We start from the raw sequence: 20,000 nt of genomic DNA on the forward strand, positions 1-20,000 counted from the left end.
TAAAAGTCCACACCCCCTTTCAAATTTTTCACCTTTTGTTGCTTTATAGCCTGGAATTAAATTTCATTAAAACAGACTTTTCCCACCTTTATTTAAACAACGTAACCCACAATTTCCAAGTGAAAAATAAATTCCACAAATTTCAGAAAATTAACTAAAAATTCCAAAATATAATATCTTCATTGAATAAGTGTCCACCCCCTTAAGTAAATACATGGTGGAAGCACCTTTGACAGCAATTAAGCTGTGAGAAGACAAGAAGGGGTTGGGGTTCAGAAGACAAGATTGGGATGCTATCCTCTTACAGAAGAGTCGAGGTTCCATATTGACAGTGGTGATAGCTATTGTCACGTTTATCAACAGGAAGGGGAATGTTACACCAATGTGTGTGTTGTGTTCGTCGTTCAGTGGTGGAAATGTGATGGTATGGGAAGCATTACGACACATCATAGAACCCAGATGGAGATAATTAATAGCAATTTGACAGGTATTCAGTGCCGTGATAAAGTTCTCCGTTCTCATGTCCTCCCGCTCCAGCAGGTTCATGGACATTACGTTACACTTAAACAGGATAATACGTGATCCCACGTCGCACGAGTGGTCACCGACTTCATCGCGCAACAGAACATTCCCACATTTCCCTGGCCAGCTGTTTCGTCTGATCTTTCTCCCATAGAATATTTGTGGGATGAAATGGAAAGACGATTGTGCCCTCTTAAAAACCAGCCAGCGACGTTGGCCCACCTGCGGCATGCCTTGGTAAAGATCTGGAATGATGTCCTTCAAGCCATCTTCAACCGTCTTGTGTACTCAATGAGGCGTCATTGTCAATAGTGTGTCAATGCAAATGGTGATCACACCAGATACAGAGCTATTAACTGATTTTTGACTGCACCCCTCTTCGAGTTTCTGGAGACACATCTTGCACACATGTTGATTTTCTCATGTTGATTTCATGATTATCAAACACTATATATTGATGTGACCAAGCAATGTTACAAGTTTGTTTTCATTTCTCATTTCACAGAAATGTAAATGAAGCACAGGAACTTTTTTCCTTAAATATATACAGTGGGGAGAACAAGTATTTGATACACTGCCGATTTTGCAGGTTTTCCCACTTACAAAGCACTAGAGGTCTGCAATTTTTATCATAGGTACACTTCAACTGTGAAAGGCGGAATCTAAAAAAAAAAATCCTGAAAATCACATTGTATAATTTCTAAATAATTAATTTGCATTTTATTGCATGAAATAAGTATTTGATACATCAGAAAAACAGAACTTAATATTTGGTACAGAAACCTTTGTTTGCAATTACAGAGATCAGACGTTTCCTATAGTTCTTAATAAGGTTTGCACAGACTGCAGCAGGGATTTTGGCCCACTCCTCCATACAGATCTTCTCCAGATCCTTCATGTTTCGGGGCTGTCACTGGGCAACACAGACTTTCAGCTCCCTCCAAAGATTTTCTATTGGGTTCAGGTCTGGGGACTGGCTGGGCCACTCCAGGACCTTGAGATGCTTCTTACGGAGCCACTCCTTAGTTGCCCTGGCTGTGTGTTTCGGGTCGTTGTCATGCTGGAAGACCCAGCCACGCCCCATCTTCAATGCTCTTGTTGAGGAAAGGAGGTTGTTGGCCAAGATCTCGCGATACATGGCCCCATCCATCCTCCCCTCAATACGGTGCAGTCGTCCTGTCCCCTTTGCAGAAATGCACCCCCAAAGAATGATGTTTCCACCTCCATGCTTCACGGTTGGGATGGTGTTCTTGGGGTTTACTCATCCTTCTTCTTCCGGTGTGCACACGGCGAGTGGAGTTTAAACCAAAAAGCTTTATTTTGGTCTCATCAGACCACATGACCTTCGCCCATTCCTCCTCTGGATCATCCAGATGGTCATTGGCAAACTTCAGACGGACCTGGACATGCACGGGCTTGAGCAGAGGGACCTTGCATGCGCTGCAGGATTTTAATCCATGACGGCATAGTGTGTTACTTATGGTTTTCTTTGATACTGTGGTCCCAGCTCTCTTCAGGTCATTGAACAGGTCCTGCCGTGTCGTTCTGGGCTGATCCCTCACCTTTCTCATGATCATTGAGGCTCCACGAGGTGAGATCTTGCATGGAAGCCCCAGACCGAGGGAGATTGACTGTTATCTTGAACTTCTTCCCTTTTCTAATAATTGCGCCAACAGTTGTTGCCTTCTCACCAAGCTGCTTGCCCATTGTCCTGTAGCCCATTCCAGCCTTGTGCAAGTCTACAATTTTGTCCCTGATGTCCTTGGACAGCTCTCTCGTCTTGCCCATTGTGGAGAGGTTGGAGTCCGATTGATTGAGTGTGGACAGCTGTCTTTAATGCAGATAACGAGTTCAAATAGGTGCAGTTAATACAGGTAATGAGTGGAGAATGGGAGGGCTTCTTTAAGCCAAAACTAACAGGTCTGTGAGAGCCGGAATTCTTACTGGTTGGTGGGTGATCAAATACTTATTTCATGCAATAAAATGCAAATTAATTATTGAAAAATCATACAATGTGATTTTCAGGACTTTTGTTTTAGATTCCGTCTTTCACAGTTGAAGTGTACCTATGATAAAAATTACAGACCTCGACATGCTTTGTAAGTGGGAAAACCTGCAAAATCAGCAGTGTATCAAATACTTGTTCTCCCCACTGTACATATACTGTTGGACCCCGACATTCACAGGGGATACGTTTCTGAAAAATGCCGTGAATGTCGAATCCACAAATGTCGGGTCACAGGTTAATTTTATTATTATTGTTCAAAATAACATAGTCTAGGCTGGTGGAAGAGCAATAACACAGAACAAATCAGGAAACAACATAACAAAGGGAACAGCAGGGGAAAGGGGAAACACCAACAGCAGGGCGGAAGGAGAAAGTAGTCAGAGATGGACAAACAAGGGTTGCAGGTAATGATGAGGCATAAGGGAGAACGCAACGGGTGGACAAATATGGATACGTAAGCAAAATTGTGTTTGACCAGTTTGTGATTTTGGCAAGGTCTGAGGAGAGGGAAGAGGCTGCTGCCTGTCTGTCAGTAGGAAGAGATATGCCACGGCAGAGAGTGGAGTCATCATCAAGGAGATAAAGAGGATTTTCCAGAGAGTGAGATCAATGATGAAGATTAGGAATAATATGGGGCCTAGAACACTGCCTTGGGGTACTCCAGCCTTGACAGGGAGAGGAGATGAAAGGGTTCCATTGAGAGCCACACATTAGCTACGAGAGTGGAGGAAGTCAGTAATCCAACAATGGAGTTGACCTTAGATTCCATAGGCAGAGGGTTTGGAGAGCAAGGCAAGATGCCAGACAGTATCAAAAGCTCGAGATATGTCGAGAGAGATGGCCCTGATCTCATGTCTGAAATATTGAGAGCCTCCATACATTGTTTGGAGAGTAGAAGCAGCATGTCCAAGGTGGAGTGACCAGGTCTGAATCCGATTTTATGATCCGAGACGGGGCTGATGGAAAAAAGGAATGATTTTATGTCAAATGCGATAATAGATTCCATGACCTTGCTGATGACTGAAAGGAAGCTGATATGTCTGAAAACAGACACGACAGAAGTAAATAGACACCATGATTTAAAAAGTATTTATTTATTGAACATTTGAAGTATATTTGATCCATTTTAATACATACACTTGTATTTTGTGGACTTGCCATTTGCAGATTTCAATGCTTTAACTCTTTCAGACATAGAACTAATGAGTTCTGAAATTTTCTCTTGTGGGATTTCTGCCCAGACTTCACACAAACAAATTAGCAATTCTGGCCATGATGTTGGTTTCCTGGACTTTTTCGGCTCAGCTCGATCCAATATGGCCCAGAGGTGTTCAATGGGATTCATGTCAGGAGCCATGTAAGTCACTTGATCCCATTTCTGTTCTGCCATTCTCTGGTCTTTTTTGCAGTGTGGCATGGAGCTCTATCTTCCATAAACAGTGTTGTTTTGACCATCTGACCAGTGGAGAAGACAGATAGACCATCACTGAAAAACCACCGTGTTAAACAGTTGACTGCAATTGGATCAAAGAGAACTCTTGACTGGGAAGTGCCCAGACCCATACATGTCCACTGTCGGAAAATTGAGTAAATTGGGACTCATCTGAAAAAAAATGACAGTCTGTCAAAACTCCAAGGGTCTGGTGGCCATCTCGTCAGCCCACTTCTTTCTCCTTTGAATGCTGGCTGGTCTAAGAAGATGTTTTCTCCGAGCTGCTCTCCCATAGTAGCCCAGTTGATGAAGGTACCACACGGCAGTTCTTGAGCTAACTTGGACCTCCTCTGCAACATCTGCTGCCTTGCAACGGGAAGTTTTCTCAATGGACCGCTTGACAGCTCAAAGACACCTTTCTGAGGGCCCAGATCAACCAGAACAGGAAGCTGTAGATTCCTTGCCTTTGCTGGTGAATTGCACAATCACTTGATTGACCGTAGAAAGTGGAATGCCAAGGTTCTGAGCTATCTGATGCTGGCTGACTCCACCTGCCGAATGGCCCACAATTCGTCCTCTTTGAAAATCAGAAAGTTTGTATGCTCCCTGGGTTTGAGGCATAATTAATTGTCATGCAATACCCAGGAACTCGTTTCTGGAACGAAATAGTTGAATATTAGTATAAATTAGAGAAAAACTGAGAAAAAAATATTTATACAGATGAAATGAAGAAATTTAAAGTGTCTATTTACTTCTGTCATCACTGTAGTTCAGGGATATTCTGTAGTTTTACCAAGAGCAGGAGGATGGGTAAGATAATTGAAAACCAGATAGGATAAACCTGTGCATAAGCACGAGTAGTTTTCTGTCAAAGAATTCCCAGGCTGAATTAATATCAGTGATGGTGGATATCAGAGAACAGACCTAAAGTGTATTTTTAAAAATTAAAAAAATCAATAAAAATGAACCCTTTGAACTCTCACGGCTGTTTTACCAGCCACGATTCAAACCTCCATAAACCCTGGCGGTTGGTCAGAACTGGCCACCACATACTTTTGTTTACAAACATATCAAGAGCAACTTCCTGAGCAATTAGCAGTTCCACTTTTTTCACCTAATCTTCAGTTTGTGTCACCGCTAATGGCTCAGGAAGTGCAAGGGAGGTTATTGCTATGCACACGATTTGGCCGACACGGCAGTCGGTTCTGCTGCGCAGCTGCCTGCACTCGAGTGCTGTATGACTTGTGTGGTTTTTCAACCACTTCCAGTCCTGATGTACGTGCCGCGAGTCTCGTTGGAAGTGTGATTGCGAGGGAAGCTTTTACTGTGCATACGCTTTGATACACATGCCAGTCGGCCCATCATTGTGCACACGACAAGCCCTCCCCCCCCCCCCCCCAGTCTTTGGTTCAAAGTCACTGCAGGGTTCAATGAATGCCAGTTTACACCTAATGGGAAACCAGGGCCTAAAAAAATTAACAAATGCAATAAATGTGGAAAGTACTGCACTTGACCATGTTAGCTTGTTCTGGGATAACGTTATTTAGGATTTCCTTCTGAGAGACTAATCGCCAAGCTGAACGTGTAGTCAAACTAAACAATTATGCAGTAAAATCTTTCCAACAAAAGCCTCTGACTTTGGCACAGTTGAAGGCATTTTTTGGGCTCCGAGTCACCATGGAAATGTTGCTACATAAAGATAGGTACGAGCAGTACTGGCGGTCTAAGGACACGACGCTTACTTACACGCCTGGTTTTCTAAAGGTCATGACAAGAGAATGATTCGTTGAAATCTGGTCTCTCCGACATTGTGTAAATGAGGATGATCCCCAGCTTGACAAAACATAAAATATACAAGACCCACCCAGTGTTCAATTATTTGATTGACAAATTCAAGCATTACTTTGTTTTTATTGGGGATAATTCCCTCATCAAATGAAAGTTCACAATCTGGAACAAACTGTCATTCAAATAGTAGATGAAGGACAAGCCGATCTGTTTGGGAATCAAGACTTTGACGATGTGATGGTGAAAAATGGTATATTTGCACTGCTGAAGTTTACACGGAGGAGATATGATTCAGAAGCTTTCAATAACCTTGGGGTTACAGGAAAATTGGTTGTCTGAATGACTGACAAGTTCTCAGAACATAATTATTCCCTCGACACCAACAGATTTTACACTTCAGCTCAGCTGGTTGAGTATTTGATCATAAAACAAGGGATAAGGATGTGTGGAACAACTATGACCAACAGAAGAGAATTTCCCTAGACTCCTTTTAGGAGAAACAATGGAATGCAAAAACGAAAATGGGAAATTATATTCAATGGGTTTTTTGCTGTTGTAGTTTGGTGTGACAAGTGACCCATATAGTTTGTCACGTCAATAGGTCTCTTCCTCGACTGAACATGTTCAGCGAGATAATGGTCCTGAAAAAAGAAAGATTCCTGTAACTTGTCCAAAAGTAGTGAAGGCCTATAATGCTTATATGGGGAGGGGGGGGGGGGACAGAAAAAATGACTAAATTACTGGATTGCAGAATGCCACCACCACCACTATAAATATCCAAGATGCTTGGTAATAAAATTCTTCATATGGGTTGTGTATAATGTAGCAAAATTCATGTTGGCTGCATACTGATCGGTTTCATAAAGCTCCATACTCCACCAAACAAGAGAGTAGTCATTTTCCATTTGTTAATAGAGAAACTGTCAGGAACTTGTAGGAGATGTTCAATCTACTGGAGCAACATTTGGTAATTGATGCTCAGAAGTTTCATGACTAGCAACGACTGAAACGGGATGCTCACCATGATGTAGAAAAGGCTCCACATGAGACTACTAATAATAGTTGTATTATGTGCAGAGAGAAATACCTTAGAGCTAAGCAAAGGAACCCTAGGGCAAAGGATAAGGACTTGCCAAAACGTTGCAAGACAAAACACTGGTGCATGTACTATGGAGAATTCTGGTGTATCGGAAAGCCGGGCAATAACTGCCGATTTGACTGGCACCACAAAGTAGAGGAATGGTGATAAACTCAAAAAAAGAAGTAAGTAAGACAGTCTTTTGTTCAAAATATCATTTATTTGTAATTACAGAACTAGAAAAACATTTTTACAGGCAAAAAAACCAAAATAAAACAAATTACAACTTTTCAGTGATTTTTCTATAGGGAGCCCAGGGTGGAGTGGGGTGGGGGGGGGTCACGAAGGTTCAAGGAGCTCAGGGTTCAAAAGGTTAAAAACATAAATATATATATATATATATATATATATATAAATAAATAAAAAACATGAATACGTGAATGTAGAAGCAGGTCACACTTTATGACCTGCGCATAGCAAAACCACGAATGTCAGGGTCCGACAGTACAGTACAGTACACATATCTGAAATTATATCTTTGTTATAAGTATCTCAACTTGTATCTTTGTAATTAGCGCTGTGAGATAGCTCTTCCAGGAGTTGCAGACAGTACTTGCTTTGTGGTGGTGATGTCACAGCGTTCGTCTCAGGTCGGAGAACACATATATATATATATATATATTATATATATATATATATATATATATATATATATATATATATATATATATATATTATATATATATATATTGTACCTCGTTAACGCACCAAAATCAATCCTTCCAATTTTCCAGTTTCCCCTCCTTGGAATGTCCTTCTGTATCCATCTTGTCCACCCATGCATGTGTGTTTTGCATCCTGTTGTCTGTTTCATCTCAATCCGTTCAGTGTACCAGCTCTTCCATTAGCCTCGACTATGTTTATTAAAAAATAATTTTAAAAAGCGCACAGTACCATGCAAAATTATTAGGCCACCAACATATATTTTTTTTCCACCAATTCGGAATGTCTCTCTTGCAGCTAATATTAACAAACAACGTGCCAAAGCTACGAAACTCGACAAGACTCAAAATAATAGTTTTCCACAGAGCACGTGTGGTCACACAATGGTTTGATGGCATTGACACTGATATTATCCAAGTGACATGGCCTTCTCAGTCACCAGATCTGAACCCAATCGAGCATTAATGGGATATTTTGGAATGACGCCCAAGACAGAGATTTCCACCTCCATCAAACAGTTGTGAGTTGATAGACTTCCTCATGGAAGAATGGTGCCACATGCCTCCTGCAGAATTACAGATGCTGGTATACTCTATGGCATGTTAAAAGTTCTCACAGTTAATTTATGAATCTTAGTCAATAAGTCATTTTAGTTTGATTCAGATTATAATTAATCTGGGTATATAACCTCCGCCATCGAATGTGGATGGAGGTTATGTTTTCACCCCGGTCTGTATGTTTGTCTGTGAGCAGGATATCTCAAGAAGTTGTGGATGGATGGGAATGAAACTTGATGTGCAGGTTGGGTGTGTGAGAAGAACAAATTCTCTCAATTTTGGTGAAGATCCAAAACCAGAATTGGATCAGAGAAGTTTTTACTTCTTCAAGTGATTCTTCACCATTGAGAGATGGGAGCACAAATGAAAAATGGCATGATGTCTCAATAAGTTGTGGATGAGTTATGACAAAACTTGATGGATGAGTTAGGTAGGTGACAAGATCAAGCTGATTAGATTTGGATTCACATCCGGATCCAGATCCAGCTTATCAGTAAGATACAAAACGTAAACTGTTCATCCTGGCAGAGGCATGCACTCCACCGAGTGTGTACCTGCGAGAACCGGCTTATTCTGGTTTAATTCACCTGTTTTGTTTATTTTAAAGAATGCTTTTGCAGCATCATAATCTCTCTCTCTGGAAATTTTCACCAACTATATTCCCATTTGGACTATTCGTGTTAAATAAAGAGGAAAAAAAAGTCTGAATCTCACTCTCCAACATTCCAACAAGAGGATTTAAAAGGTGTACACCAACATGCGCTCTTCAGGTGATCTCAACTTTGTGAACAATAATAAAGAAAAATGAAACAACACTATGGAATCAACGAAATAAATTCATCAAAATAATGTTATCAGGCCAAAAATAATAATAATAATAATAATAATAATAATAATAATAATAATAGTAGAACATTTCTATTTCTTCATCACAACCCTGAGATCCATTAATCAACAAGCTTAATTAAATAGCAAAATATTTTTCACAGTAAAACAAACATCAGAAAGATGTGAGAACCAAAGGAAAGATTTCAAGTCTTACCCGTAGGAGGTCATCTATTCTACCCTCCTTTTTCTCCAGATCAGAACTTTTGCTGCTCTCCAATGCCTTTATATTTTCCATCGTCATATCAGTCTGATGGGAGCAGAGCAAACGACACGCACTGATAAACATTCTTTACAAGTTTTCCACGTACGCACGAACATATCGGATTTTCATTGCCTTAAACAAGCACAGGATAACCATTTAATGCAGGGAAGAGAATCCGAAAGCTGAACGCAAAGCCAAGCAAAATTCCTTGCTTGAAAGACCAATTATCATCGACATGAATGTTGAAACAGAGCGATACACCGCAGACCAACGACATCACTCTTGTACCTGGGCGGCCTTTGGAGCTCCAGGCAATGGGAGTGGCTGGTAAGGGACTGCCAGCAGATCATTCACACAAGAGGTTGGGCTGCCCTGGGGTGCCTGATGGGAAACAAGCAGATGATTCATGGCAAATGACTCCAAAGTGTTTTCGAATCATACATAAGTTGTGTTTCTAAAAATCGAAATAAAATTGGAAATAAACATGTTACAAACATGCATGTCAGAAATAAACAAACAGTAGACTGAAGTCGATGGTGTGTCATCGCAAATCCATACACTTACCACCGAAAGCAAAGTTGAAAGAGAGCAAAAAGTTCCACCTGGAATGACCCAATATCAATTTTTGAGTCAAAAAAAAAATTTCCCGTTTTGACCCCTGTGACCCAAATACCCCCCCCCACCCCCTCCGGGGCAAGAACCAGAAATCAAATCCAATTTCATGTGTCGCCCAATGTTGATTGCATATACAGCACAAAGTTTCATTTTAAATGTTTTAAAAAGTGTCCAGAATTGCATTTTTGGTATTCCGAGCATGACAGACAGACATTTCATTCCATTAGGACCATACTCTGTAGAGTGTGTCGGTGCTGCCGAAGCGGTCTCCTGGGCTATTGGGCACAATCCTGGACAGGTCGCCACTCCGACGGCAGGATACTCAAATGGAACAATCATCCCAGCAAGCTGGTACTCATTTTTCTGACCTCAGAAGGATGACAGGCTGCGTCAACCCCACCTGGTATTAATTCAATTGTTGAGTGGGATTTGAACTCAGGACCCAAGGATCCCAAGCCCACCACCCCTAACCATTAAGCCAACACCACGCATTCACAGACAGACAGACAGACAGACAAAAAGGATTGCAATATCCCCCAGGTATTTTTCAAATAGTGTGGGGATAATAACAGACCACAAGTGAGTGGGCTTTCCAATGAACTAATTAAATTATGAAAAATGCAAGTTTTCCAACATGCTCAATTGTGAATGCCCAACTGCCTAAAGATATTTTCAAAGGATGTGATATACAAAGTGTATTAAACAATTTGGTTTTATGGTAGGCAACACATTATATGTTCACTTGCCCCGATGGAGCCACAAAGTGATGAAATGTAGGTTGGATTGACCCATTTGACGTTCCATTCTGAACAAATATCGCTCATAATATTTGGATCAGAAATCCACAAACTATCCAATGACTCCTAAAGTCCTTGCAATTCAAGCAAAAGTATACCAATACTTCCTAACTCGAGATGTGTGGAAATCCTATGGAATTGAAACTCTCAAGCGACGATGAGCAGCCTAATTGTGCCAATAAACGATCCAAAACCAATCATTGCATATACAGTGTACACATTATTGAAAGTAAATGACGACGGATGTTTTCTTTCACAATCTTGCAAGATTCCCAGAACTCATCGGACAAATACCTTTATAATAACACGCCTTTTATGGTCCCTGGTCGAGTTGTTTTGAAGAGAAAATAGCAAGGACCCATGGGTCCTGCGGTAAAAGCCATTGCTTGAGAGAATGCTACAGTTATTTGGGCAGTGTGTAGGCAACAGACCACTGCCTCGATTGCATCAGAAAAACCAAAGAAAAAAAACCCAACCCAGGTTTGAAGCAAAAACATGCCCACTGCCTATGTGCATATACAATACATCATTGTTATAGCTCGGATAGATTCCAATTGCACTTACCCATAGGCTGACAACAGAGGCCTGAAAATTGAGGACTGAATCCTGAAGCCTATACTTACTGTGGCCTTCACAAGGCCCTTGATGCCTATCGGCTCCAAGCTTTCGATATTTGATGATCTTTTTAACAGTCGCTTTGGTAGTTTTAGACTGGAGGGGGGGGGAAAACTATAGGGAGGGCATGGTAAATTTGATAGCAACGAAGGGCACTTTGGTTTGGTATATTACCAACATAGCAGCCATGTGATTTTTCAGGATACAATTGTTTATTGAGTCAGGCCAGTGATCCAACCAATGGGTGGAAAATTGTGTCACACACAGATGGACGGATGAACAAGGGTATTATGGAGATGCTCCTCTGTAAACCTGAGACACTTCCAACGAAAAATAGATAGATACGTAGATTACCAATATTGGTCTTTTTTTTTTGTATACATAGTCGAAGTTCGTGGAAGAACTAGAATTAGTACACTGGATGGATCAGGACACAACAGGACAAAGGAACAGTTGAGAGGGGGAAACGTCAACAACAAAGTTGAAGGCTAAGATAGAGGCAGACTTGGACAAACAATGGGTGTGGGGACGAATGAGGAACAGGAGAAGATGCATAGGGTGGACAACATGGATAGAGAAGGAAACCGTCATGAGGATATACTAGAAATTTGGAAAGAGGAGGAATTGGTATGGGATGGGGTGGGAGTGGGAGTGGGGTTAACGACGGTAGAAAAGATCATGGTTTTGGATCCGGGACAATTTGAGATGGTGACGATCTGGAGGAAAGCATTATTTAACCAGAATTTGATGAGAAACATCTCATAATTTGAGATGGTGATTTAACCAAGAAGCAGGATGATTGTGGACTGTGTGCCCTGCAGAAACCTGGGGGAAACAATGCACGGAAAGAGCAGAGGGTGAGAGACCAGAAGAGAGGCGGTAGAAGACAGACAGACCACCAACCTGGCTGTGATGGCATAGTGATAGACCCATATAGACTCAGCTACATCGTGGGAGATTCCAATAAACTTGAAGGCCTTGGTTTCCATGGCGACAAGCTGAGCAAGATCTGAGGCAGAGGAGCCGGCTCTCCAGTACTCCATCAAGCTGCGGACGAAGGCCTTGTATGTGGATAAGAGTTCAGGTGTGCCAAGGAAGAACTTTGTATGACAGAGGATGCCCAGTTGGTGGCTGGCTTTGAAGGTCAACTTTGAAACATGGTTTGTCCAAGAAAGATCATGGTTGATAGTGAGACCCAGGAGTTTGAATAACTGAATTCCTCAAGACAGTTGTTAAGAAAGTAGATTGGAGGGGGGGGGGTTCCAGACAGTGGAAGATCTCCAGGAAGATGGCAGATGACCCCAAGGCGAAAATGCAAGTTAGAACTCTCGTATATGTGAGAGTTGTACTCTCATATACTACAGTTGGGCACAGGTCTACAGTTGGGCACAGGTCTACTATACTACAGTAGTCTGCAGAGAATTACTTCAGGAAAGGACTATTATTTTTGCCTGGGAAGAGTGCAAATGACAGGGTGAAAATGGCAGAGAGAGGATGGGAAAGAGCAGCAGAGAAGGTTTTTAGGAAAACTGAGCTGATGCTGTTTGGTCACGTTGCAGAGTCAGAGTCGAGGGTTGAAAGAACCTTCTCCACCTCTTCAGGTGCAAAAGACACAGAGCTCAGGAACAGTTGGGTATGACGGGGAAGGCTATGAGACCCAAAAGCAGAATGAAATTCAAGAAGGGAGCATCAGCCCACGTGTCCTAAAAACCTGCTCTGCTGCTCTTGCTCATCCTCTCTCTGTTCTATTCCCCTCTCCTTTGCTCAAGGTCATCTACAATCTGCTTGGAAATCAGCTAACATTACCACCCTGCATAAAAAAGGTGCAAAAACAGATCCCTGCAACTACAGACCAATCAGCCTTCTCCCAATCATCAGCAAGGTTATGGAATCCATCATCGCTTCAGACATCAAATCCTTCCTCTTCTCCAATGGCTTGATTTCCGATCATCAATTTGGATTCAGACCAGGTCACATTACACTGGATATGCTGCTTCTGCTCTCCCAACAATGGATGGAAAGCCACATTTCCAATCTGGCCTCCAAAGCCAGTCACCGACTGGGCATCCTCTGTCATGCAAGGTCCTTCCTCGGCCCACCTGAGCTCCTGATCATATACAAAGCTTTCGTCCACAGCCTGATGGAGTACTGCTCTCCCCTCTGGGCTGGTGCTCCCGCTTCTCACCTTTCTTGGCTTCACGCTGTGGAAACCAAGGCATTTCCGATCATTGGTGTCTCCCACGATGAGGCTGAGTCTTTGGGTCTCTCACTCTCTCACCGCAGGCAGGTCGGTGGTATACGAAACAAATAGCAAAAACAACGAAGTAATTAACATGAAATATAGAACAGTATACCAAAGCAGCACTTACACAAGACACAATAACATAAAACTTGGCATATGAGGTTTGGAAAACTCAGCTTTATAAGGTGGAAATGAGATCAGATTTTCACCACACGTGCAGAGACCCCTGAACCGGTTTTCATGAGAAGAGCTGTTTTTAAGAGTATTGGGTGATGGTATCAGCTTTCTTATTGGCATTCTGCCAGTAGGTAGGTTCATCATGCTGTTGAAGGAGTCTCATGGCAAGGATTACCACCAAGTCAGGGAAGAAATTTGGAATTTGGCCAAGAGACACACGATGCAGCAGCAAATGCTGGGAGATGAGATCACAGCTTGACATCCCATCCGATGGGTGGGGTACTCATTCATTTAATGACCTTCCCGCAAAATACCAGACTGACAATTCCTAGTCAGGTGAAGAATTGAATGTGGCGAATGAGCCACCTCGGAGCTATCCTGCTAGCTTCATTTTTAACAAACGTAGTCCACCAGAAATTTACTCCCTTCATCGTCTTTTTGCCAGAAGTGACACAAAAACGTTAATTCATCTCACCTTGTGCGTAATACGACGATAGGTTTTGGTTTTAATAAATTACTTTGGCTTATACCCAGTAAAGTACTGCATTTAAAATCATAATACTTAATTTTGGTGCAAAATGTATTTTTATGCTTAATTTGATTGCCTCGCCTCCAAAATGTGAAAACTCCACACTGTGGAAAAGCTAAATGTCGACACCATTCAACTGTACTTTGCTTAAGCATGAGTCACATTTGCTCTACGGCTAGGATACGGCGGCCGTACCCCCCCCCCCGAATTGACAGAAACGTGCGGCGGCCGCAGAGTTTCTGAGGTGGCCTCAGGGTGACCCTACGCCGTACGGCTATCTTTTACAGGCTGTAGGGGTCTCCATGGAATTAAAGCGCGGAGTTATAACTTTTTTCATTTCTAGGTTAGCCGTAGCAATTCGACAAGCCGTAGCCATGACGTAGATTTGTTCCATGTCGACCATACGTAGGGCGTACGGTGGGCTTGCGTTAATCGTGAGTTTTCCATAGGCTCTTATCAATGAAAAATGAATTATGCCAACCCCCCCAAAAAATTTGGCGGCCGCACTATTTTCAAGTTCGCCTTAGGGCCTCCTTGCGGTCGCCTTGCGGGCACCTTGAGGCTACCTTGCATCTGCCTTGAAAATTCTATGACCGCCGCAGGGATGCCCTAAGGTCAGCGTGCGACATCAAATCAAAGACCATACGGCACCCCCACGTTTTCGGTCTCCACAATTTCTAAATACCCCGTGTGGCTACCCAAAAAATAAAAACATATGTGACTGCTACATTGTGTAACTGTGGAAATACTGCAGCCGCCCTATAATTGCTAGTGGCCGTAGATTTTTTAGACCCTATGGCCGCCGAGCCAAATGTGACTGAAGCATTACTCATATATTTCTGGCATGTGCACCAAAATAAATGCAATTTTCATGCATTTTCAAGAATTTTTTTTTCTAGTCCTGACTCCGACAAAGAAGTCTTCTAATCTTGAATATAATAGTAGGCACAGAAAAAACACAAAAGCTATGAAACTACCATTTTCACACTTTAGCCCTCAAATTTTCTTCGAACTTTGGCCAACGGTTAATTCATAGGCACGTTATGAAAACAAATGGTGTTTTATGTAATTAAACTTTGTATTGGTGTGATGTGTCTAAGGGGCCCAACTATGATCCTGCCAAAAATTAAGCAACATGAGTATTTACAGCTTGTATTGTTTGTATGGTAAAGTAAAAGGTGTTCATATTCTGGTCGAAGCATCCCAACACATTGATCTGAACAGTCCATAAACAAAAATGATATCAGTGGAAGCCAAAGTTAGTTGTCATGCAAAAACAACATAGCTGTCTGAAATGAAAGTGTAAAGTGGCAAAATGGCCAGTCTGAAAATTTTCACAGAGGTTTATATTGGCAGATATTGCTTTAATAACGACCAGGGCCACTTCCAGACTCAAGTTGATCAAGCAACCGTGAACAGACTTGGAAATCACAAACACGCCTCCCTTGGATGTCCAAAGCATATTCAATCTTATCTAAGTACGAAGATTGTGCAACCCCTTTGAGTGTTCTTCCGGGAGTGCAGCACTGACAACATGTGCGCTGTGTGGGTAGGCACTGCCATCAATAATAACGAATTATGGACCTTGCTGTTGGGCAAGAGGGATGACAAGTGCATTGAGCTCATTCCTGCATCCGACACCAATCATAACAGACTTCCGAATGACGACAACAGGAGTTCATAGGTCAACTTGAATACCATCCCAGAGTTAGCCTCCCCCCACCAAACTGATCATGCTGCCAGCTGGCACAATGAGCAAGTCCTCTCCACTTCATCTTGACACTAGAGCATGTCCATCACCGAAGTCGAGGCAGAACACGGAAACATCGATAAAATGACCATGACGCCAAGGTTAACCATCCAATTGTGATGTGTGCTGAGCATGACACATTGCATATGCTGTCGTCGATGGTGCCGTGTTAAAGATATGTAGAACAGTGGTCTTCTAACCCTCAAACCACTGGCATGAAGGATATTCCAAACGATCTGGGTCGAAATGATATGGTTGCATTGCTCTTTGCATCCTTACAAGTACAGTCGATATAATGTACAAGTACACCTGGTACAAGTATGCCTGGGATGCTGTTCCACCAATGCAAGTACTAAATTTTATGTTATGATGTTATTGAATGGAAATGTACAAAAATATGTGGTTTTGGACTCATTAAAAGTGTTTTTAGTGCATAAAAATAGCAACCTGGCACATAATAAATGTTATTTAGATTAATTTAAATGGGAAAATTAGTTTCCAGCAACGTAGTTTCCCACGTCACAGTTTTTATGGACACATTACCAATGTTGTAGGAGAACTTACTGTATTGTGATATTTTCACCATTCACATTCCTACTCTTCAATAAAATAGTGGAACCAAATATTTATGATAAATGGCACATCACAGCATCTCCTGAAATTACTAACAGATAGACCAAGCTCATTAATACATGTCTGAAAACAGTAGAGACATGATGGCATGTCAGAAACTTTATTGCTTTACAAAGTTTTAATCGAGAAATAAAATTCAATTGTTTAAATCCATGGATCAGAAAAAACATAACCTCAGACCTGGAATGTGAGACAAACACACCCACCCCCAACTCTCCCATAACCCTTCACCTTTCCCCCTCCCCTTATTACTCATCACGATTCACTATGAGCGCTCACACATTCAAGCAAAGAATACTTGTTACAGTATAATATACACGTTAATAAAAGTCTAAGTGATAAGCATTCTGCATGCTGGTTGGTCATGTCAACAAACCGTGAATTTCAAACAAGAAGTGAGGAGCGTCTCCCTGAAAATATCTCACACATTCAATACAGACCACCATCCTGATTTGCTTGCCAAGCTCTCTTGTTTATAGATAGGAAAATGTTGATCAGACAATCACAAACACGACACCAAAAGAAAAGAGCACGAACAAGGAGACTCGGTAGAGCGAATACCTCCGCCCTGTAATGCCTGATCCATGAGAACATATCTGGCCCAAAACATTTTTGAAATAACATGCTATATATCGTTTTTGAGCCCCATTTCTCAATGGCAAAGAATCACTTTTTAAAATTCTAGTAGTCTGATCCAGATCTGGCTCTTCACCGAAATCGAATCAATTTGTTGTGGTCACACCCAACCTGTCCACCTAATTTCATCCGAATCCATCCACAACTTTTTGAGATATGCTAAAATGTAAATCAATTTAGCCCGATCTCTCAATGGTGAAGAATCACTGAAAAATTCAAGCAGTCGGATCCGGATCCGGATCTTCACCAAAATCTAATCAGTTCGTCCTTGTCACCCATCAATCATGTCCACAAAATTTCATCAGGATCCATCAACAACCTTTTGAGATATCCTGTACAGACAAACAGAGAGAGACAGACAGACATAAAGGAGTGAAAACATAACCTCCTTCACCTTTGGTGGCAGAGGTAAAAATAAGTCACTTTGTCAAATTTGCCCAAAGAGCTCTGTCAGCTGCGGCAGAATTCATTCATCTGTCTGCAGCCCAGTGTCACTGCAGACAATATTAATCAATGTCAAATTCAGCCAGCCAACTCAACTTTCTGTTGGTTTTCCAAGTGGAATGCTGTTTGCCGCTTCTTCTTCATGCCAGAGAACATGACCCACCAATCTCAAAAGTCTCTTCCGAGCAACATCAGAAATTTTTGGCAGATTACCATAGAGTTCAATGTTTGTGACGTGGTCTTGCCATCGTATGTTGAGTATTTTGCGGAGTTGCTTGGTGTAGTTGCCATCTGTGTTGCAAGTCATACGACTAGTCAGCGTCCACGACTCACACCCATACAGTAAGATTGATTCAATTGTTGCTTTAAATCGCTGGATTTTGGTGATTTGTTGCAGCGGGGCACACCATACCTTCTCAACTTTGTTTGCTACTCCACATGCCTGTCCAACGCGGCTGTTGGTGTCATAGGCAGTGTGAGCATATGAAGTCATAAACTGTCTCAAGCACTTCACGACTTGCTGCCCTAAGAGTTTGTTGCTCGTTTGTTCAATGATGTATGCGCATGTTCTTTGTTTTTGAGGCATTCATGAGAAGACCGACTTTGCTGTGGCTGTTTCTTCAATTATTGATAGGATGCCCAGTGCATATTGTCGTGAATCAGCAGCTGCAGCGATGTCATCTGTGTAGTCAAGATCAGATCGTTTCTGAGCAGGGTGTCTTCTCCTCATGTGGCATTGCAGTGTGACACAATCTTCTTCCATCAATGTGGTACGCATGACATAGTCAAGCACCATGATGAATAAGAAAGGCGCAAGAGTGTCACCTTGCAGCACTCCTGCAGTGACATCAAATACCCACATTGGCCAATCAGGTCTGAAGACAACAGCTGAATAATTGCACATCTCCTTGATCGCGCTTGTTTGGTGGTATACCATATATACACATAGTATTTTGAACATAACGTTTGTCTATCAAGTCAAAACACACACACACACACACACACACACACACACACACACACACACACACACACACACACACACACACACACACACACACACACACACACACACACAGACACACACACACACACACACACACACACACACACACACACACACACACACACACACACACACACACACACACACACGCAAGTACGAAACCAGCATTGAGAGAGAGAAAAAAAGATGTTTATTATTATATATTTATTTTTCTTCTTGCACTCTCAACACTCCAAATTTCTAAAACGTATCAATTTCCGAGCTGTAACTCTTGGGACTTTCGGAATGAAATTTTACATGAATAATGTGAATAGAAAGTACCGTCCGTGGGGTTGCTCTACTTTTTTGACCTTGACCTAATTTTAAGATCATGACCAAATTATAGACATTTTCACATTTTTCACTAAAACTTGACCAAGGTTTATCCAATAAGAACAAAATTGCCAACCCAAGATAGGCTTGTGCAAGGCGCATTGACATTTCATTTACATCATACCCCACTGGGTGAAAGGTCAAGGTATTACACCACAAGGAGTACTAAACCACAATTTAGGTTTTTCTCCCTTTTTTATACCAATGTCCAAGCTGTATCTCAGAACCCGCTGGAACTTTCAGAATGAAATTTTGCATCAATGGTGGGAATATAAAGTATGCGGGTTGACATAATTTTTGACCTTGACCTAATTTTATGGTCATGGCCAAATTAGACATTTTAACAATTTTCACCAAAACTCAACTCAGGAATCTGGCATAAATAATGTTAATTATTCATGCCACATTCAATCAGAACTGAATTGCCCTCTCTAGATAGCCTAGAGCAAGTCACATTTACGCTTAATTTAAATCATAACTCTCCGAATTGAAGGTCAAATGGCAGTCTGAAAAAAACTTTTTTAATCATCGCTCAATTTTGCCAATGCAGAATCTCAAAGACCACTTTGTCTTCCAAGATGTTTTTGCATCATAATCGTGGATCTGCACTGAAGTTGTGCACCTGATGTTTGATTTGTGTTCTTGACCTACTTTTTTGATTGTGAACTAATCAACAAAAAACACATTTTTGATAATAAATCGAATCATTTTCCTTCGATTTTCATGGTGTTGGTTTTATGGATAAATTGTAAATGGTAACATATTTCATCTTAGGAAATTAAACATTAGCTTTGAATTACCCCAATTAGGGACAGCGGTGAGCAGTCTCTCATCAGCCTGCTATAAACTGGAGAAACTGCGGTGTGAACACACCGTTTTTATACAAGCACCTTGATGGACTGTGTGATGAATGAATGAAAATAATAAATAAATAAATAAATACATAATGATAATCAACTAAAAGGGCACTTGGAAGATTGCATACA

General features: G+C 41.6%; 1 protein-coding gene across 12 annotated transcripts in view; it reads right to left on the reverse strand.

Moving 5' to 3' along the window:
• Window positions 1-20,000, reverse strand: part of LOC147022147 (serine/threonine-protein kinase tousled-like 1) — a 262,868-nt gene that overhangs the window by 133,344 nt on the left and 109,524 nt on the right. For all 12 annotated transcript variants that reach the window (XM_085892778.1, XM_085892777.1, XM_085892776.1 and 9 more), the window contains 2 exons: window positions 9,487-9,579; window positions 9,151-9,243 (listed from right to left, as the gene is read on the reverse strand). In XM_085892778.1, coding sequence (XP_085748904.1) covers window positions 9,151-9,243; window positions 9,487-9,579 — 186 coding nt within the window. The remainder of the gene's footprint in view (window positions 1-9,150; window positions 9,244-9,486; window positions 9,580-20,000) is intronic.

Source organism: Eptatretus burgeri, chromosome 8 (assembly GCF_056783735.1).
Source record: "Eptatretus burgeri isolate ZD-2024b chromosome 8, Ebu_testis_v1, whole genome shotgun sequence".
NCBI classification, from domain to species: domain Eukaryota; kingdom Metazoa; phylum Chordata; class Myxini; order Myxiniformes; family Myxinidae; genus Eptatretus; species Eptatretus burgeri.